The sequence below is a fragment of the Anopheles maculipalpis genome, chromosome 3RL (genome assembly GCF_943734695.1).
Source record: "Anopheles maculipalpis chromosome 3RL, idAnoMacuDA_375_x, whole genome shotgun sequence".
Taxonomy (NCBI): Eukaryota; Metazoa; Arthropoda; class Insecta; order Diptera; family Culicidae; genus Anopheles; species Anopheles maculipalpis.
This window is the reverse complement of record NC_064872.1, coordinates 38,622,963-38,627,055: the sequence shown is the minus strand read 5'-3', so window position 1 is coordinate 38,627,055 and position 4,093 is coordinate 38,622,963. Positions and strand designations below refer to the sequence as shown.

The following is a 4,093-nucleotide window of genomic DNA, read 5'->3' as shown; positions in this document are numbered from 1 at the left end:
GCACACAAACACCTTCAAACTCCAACTCCAGTCTAATTCTGAAACGACCCGCTAATGTTCCGTAAAATGAGCGCGAAAAGCCGGGGGGACATTTTGGGGCGGACACGGGTAGAGAAGTAACCAATTTTCCCACGCAGTTTAAGGGGTTGCTTCACTTGTGCTCACCCGATGGTGATGTGGGTCAATAGGCTAACACAACTGTACGCCAAAAAGGTGGAGAAAGGAGTCAATATGACGCACGACAGCAATCAAACAACAATTTTCCAGCGAAGCGAACGAAAGCCGACGGCTTTCCTAGATCCACAGTGTGATTTCTCAAATAGTGTTTGCTTAAAAAATATTTAAAAAAAACATCAAAGTAAATGGTTTAAATTTTCACACCAACATCTTCCCGCAATTGCGAAGAAGCACTGGCGATCAGAAGTGCAGTTGGCTACACTTGTTTTATATTTTCATACTTTTCTTCCACTTCCTCTCGATCATCAGCTTCCTTTATAATTTATCTTTCCTACTACGCTATATGTACACGTTAAACCTTCTTCCTTAAAAAAGTAACGCTTAAAAAGTAACGATTCACTTGTTTTTGCTACGTTTAAAAAACCTAACCGATATGAACATTCCATCTAAAAAGCTACTCATTGTTCTAATACTTTCCGGTGCCGTTTCGCCATCGCCGGCAACACTTTTGGTAAAGAATTTCCCTAAGCTTGGTGCGGTTTCAAGATAAACAAACAAACAAAAAAATCACCTTAAAAACAACCTGACACTACAGCAGTTTCATCCTTCTGTTCTTGAAGTTCCGCATTCTAAAGTCACAGCAGGTTTAGCTTAACCGAATATTAACGAATTGCTACTATCACTGGTCGGGCGTTTGCCACCTTTGAGTTTGTGTTGCACTTGCACTAACCCCACCGTCCGTGTCCTAGCTTTGGCGCGACACGAGCGTGATCGGTTTGAAGATCATCGGACCCGTCGGTGACCCATGTCCGGTGGGCGAACCTTGGGGTGGTAACGAACCGAGTGGTGAGTGCTGCGGGTGCTGGTGTGGATGGTGCGGCGAGCCGGGATGCGTCCCTTCGCTGGCGGTGGGACTTAGTTGCTGTTGGTGTTGCTGGTGTTGCTGGTGTTGCTGCTGCAGCTGATGATGTGCTGCGGCGGCTGCCTGATGATGGGCTTGGGCCGCTGCAGCAGCCTGCTGAGCGGCGGCATGCTGCTGGAGGAGATGCTGATGGTACTGAAGTCTTTGGTAGATCTCGGCCTGCTGCGCTTGGGGACTGTTGGCCATCGGGGACTGAGGGTGCATTTGGGCGGCGGCTGCAGCAGCTGCTGCTCCAGCACCGAGCAGCCGATCCATACCGAACCCGGACCCGACGGCACCGAGCGGTAGTGGAAGTGGAAGCGTTGGTGGTTTCGGTGCCATACTCGGTGCGTACGGCGAGTACCGATACATCTGGGCAGCTAGCAGTGCCGTCTGTGCTTGAGCCGCATGGGATGGATAGAGGAACTGACCGAACTGGGGATAGCCGAGGGCGGGGAACATTGGACCAACGAGCGATCGCTTGAACGCTGCCAAACGGCTCCGGGAGGCGGCTGTCGAGCGGCGGCGCAACTTTCCAGTCGAACCTCCGATAAACACATCCTCCGCCGACGGGTCCAACATCCAGTAGTTACCCTTGCCGGGGTCGTCGTAATGCCGCGGAACCTTCACGAAACACTTGTTCAGGCTGAGATTGTGACGGATCGAGTTTTGCCAGCCCTGCTTGTTGTCACGGTAGTACGGGAAGTTGCGCATGATGTACTCGTAGATGCCGTTCAGTGTAAGTCGCTTCTCCGCGCTCTGCCGAATAGCCATCATGATCAGTGCGTTGTAGCTGTACGGGGGCTTTTCGTTGCCCTTCTTCTCCCCATCCTTGGCAGGGCTGGAGGAAGGACTGCCACTGCCGCTCGCACCCTCACCCTCCGTCTCGTCCGATTTGTCTTTGCTGCTACAGTCCATCGGTGGTGGGGTGCCGGTTACGTCCAGATCGCTCTCTGTGTCGGTGAGATCGTGATCTTGCTCCTCGGAACCGATCGGCGACGGGCAGGACTGGTGCGTTGGGGAGGGCGTTGGAGACGGTGAAGACTTCATCGTTTCGGGCAGGATCGAGTTAATGGAGAAGCTGGACTTGAGCGGTGCCCGTGCCACGCCAAACATCGTCTGACCGTTCATCATGGTTGGCTCGATTTTAACCATACTTTCAACGACCATCAATAAGCATTCGTTGCACACTGCACATGCACTTCACGAAAATTGGATGCAAACACGTTCTTCACTGCAATCGTTTTTGTTTGATTTGACAACTTGTTTTTTTTCTTCTTCTTTTGCTTCACTTTTTAATCACAGAATATCTCTTTGATGCTTCACAGAAGATTCACACTGATCACTCGTCGATCGTTTGCGACTGCAATCGATCGTTATCCAAGTAGGATATGATGAAACACACCACTCACATCGATCACTGCACTAATGTGGTTGTAAAAGACGTACGATCATAACGCGTCGCTTGCCTGAGAGTTCGAAAATAAACGAAAAAACTCAACTTGTACCGAAGGTCACGTCTCTAGTGTGGACACGGACGGTGTATGTTTAACGTTAGCGAGCTGAAGTCGTTCTGAGCCACAGCTTCCCCTCCTGGACGCATTTATACTGCGACCATCGGCCAATGGGTTTGAGCACACCAACACCCGCGGAAAATGCACACGCACGCACACATACGTTCATTCAACCCCTCGGTACACTAGGGGTAAGTTTTCTACCAATCGCAGGAAGCTACGAAGGTTCGTTCATAAGCGACACGACGATGATGATGATGATGACGATGATGATGCATGTGCTGCGCATGGGCAAAGTAGAAGAAGTAGTGTGGAGGGTGAAATGCGAGGGGGTTTGACAAGCACACCCCTTTTTAGGAGGTTTTGCCTGGCGTTTTGCCATTCGCGCAGGTAGTTGCTGCTAGGGAACTGGTCCACGAGGTCCTTCCTGAGTCAGGTAAGGATCCTGCCGTAGGTTAGTTGACATTGAAAAACTTTGCTTTCGTCCATGTGTTGTCCTGCTCTCTCACACACACAAGATAACGTGGGCTCAGTTCTGTACTGATCGATTTGCTCTTAGGTAAAGGAAAGTCCTGCCAGCTGTGGTTGAAAGGGGCATCGTGAGGGGGTGTTGTGGGAGGAAATAGAAGTCAAATTCATTCGTATTCGCAGCACAGGAAGGTGGATCGGGACAAGGACATTCAGGAAAGGATGAGCGAGAAAGTTGTATCCCTTTTGGACAGTTTCACCCCAACACATGTTGGAAAAGCATTTAGAGGGTGAAGAAAATCACCATGGTGTGCGTGAGCGATACCAATGCACAAAGCTCCGCCCTTTCACGAACGGTCGCAAACGGTGCCGTTGCCGTTTCGGGAGTGGGAGAGATATGCGCGCACCCGGATTGTTGTTGTTTCTGTTGGGCAAATAGCAGTCGAACCAGTTTGTAAACGCACGAGATGTACAATTTGTTTACACATCTTGCTTCACAACAAGAAGCGGCACAAGCGTAAATAAATAAATGCAATTTTATTTGCAAACCTTCGGCAAACGGTTTCTGTTTCTGTTCCTACAGTTTTGAACAGGGTAGGGTTCGCGGAAGAGAGTGTACTGGGGGAAGTATTTAGTTGCCGAGCGTTGACGTTGTGTGCGTGCGTTTGCACGTTTGTTATGCGCATACTGTCTGCTTCGCTTGCTCCTGCGTACATTTTCCAGGGGTTGCTTTGATGCGACTGCTTTCTTTCTTTATCGTCATGCAAAATGGAGCCGCAGATTTGGGTCTCGTGGACGTGTCGGACAGCTCCAAACCTCCGAATCCGACAGCAAGCGGAACGATGTTTGGGAAATATTGTGCGTGAAGTATTTTTTCTCTTTGCTTGAGTTTGTTTTGTTTGATTTAATTTTATTAGTTGGTTTGACTGTTCTGGTCACAGTCTAACGCGCGGCGATGTGAGTTTATTTCATGGAATTAATTAATTTGCAAGGGTTGAAAATTTGGATGGATTTGACGTTCTTGAATTTAATG

General features: G+C 49.4%; 1 protein-coding gene across 1 annotated transcript; it reads right to left on the bottom strand.

Moving 5' to 3' along the window:
* Positions 1-801: 801 nt before the first annotated feature.
* LOC126564699 (fork head domain transcription factor slp2-like) lies at positions 802-2,264 on the bottom strand. The gene has a single exon (XM_050221790.1). The coding sequence runs from the start codon at positions 2,246-2,248 to the stop codon at positions 923-925; it is 1,326 nt and encodes a 441-aa protein (XP_050077747.1). The 5' UTR covers positions 2,249-2,264; the 3' UTR covers positions 802-922.
* Between the last annotated feature and the right edge of the window lie 1,829 nt (positions 2,265-4,093).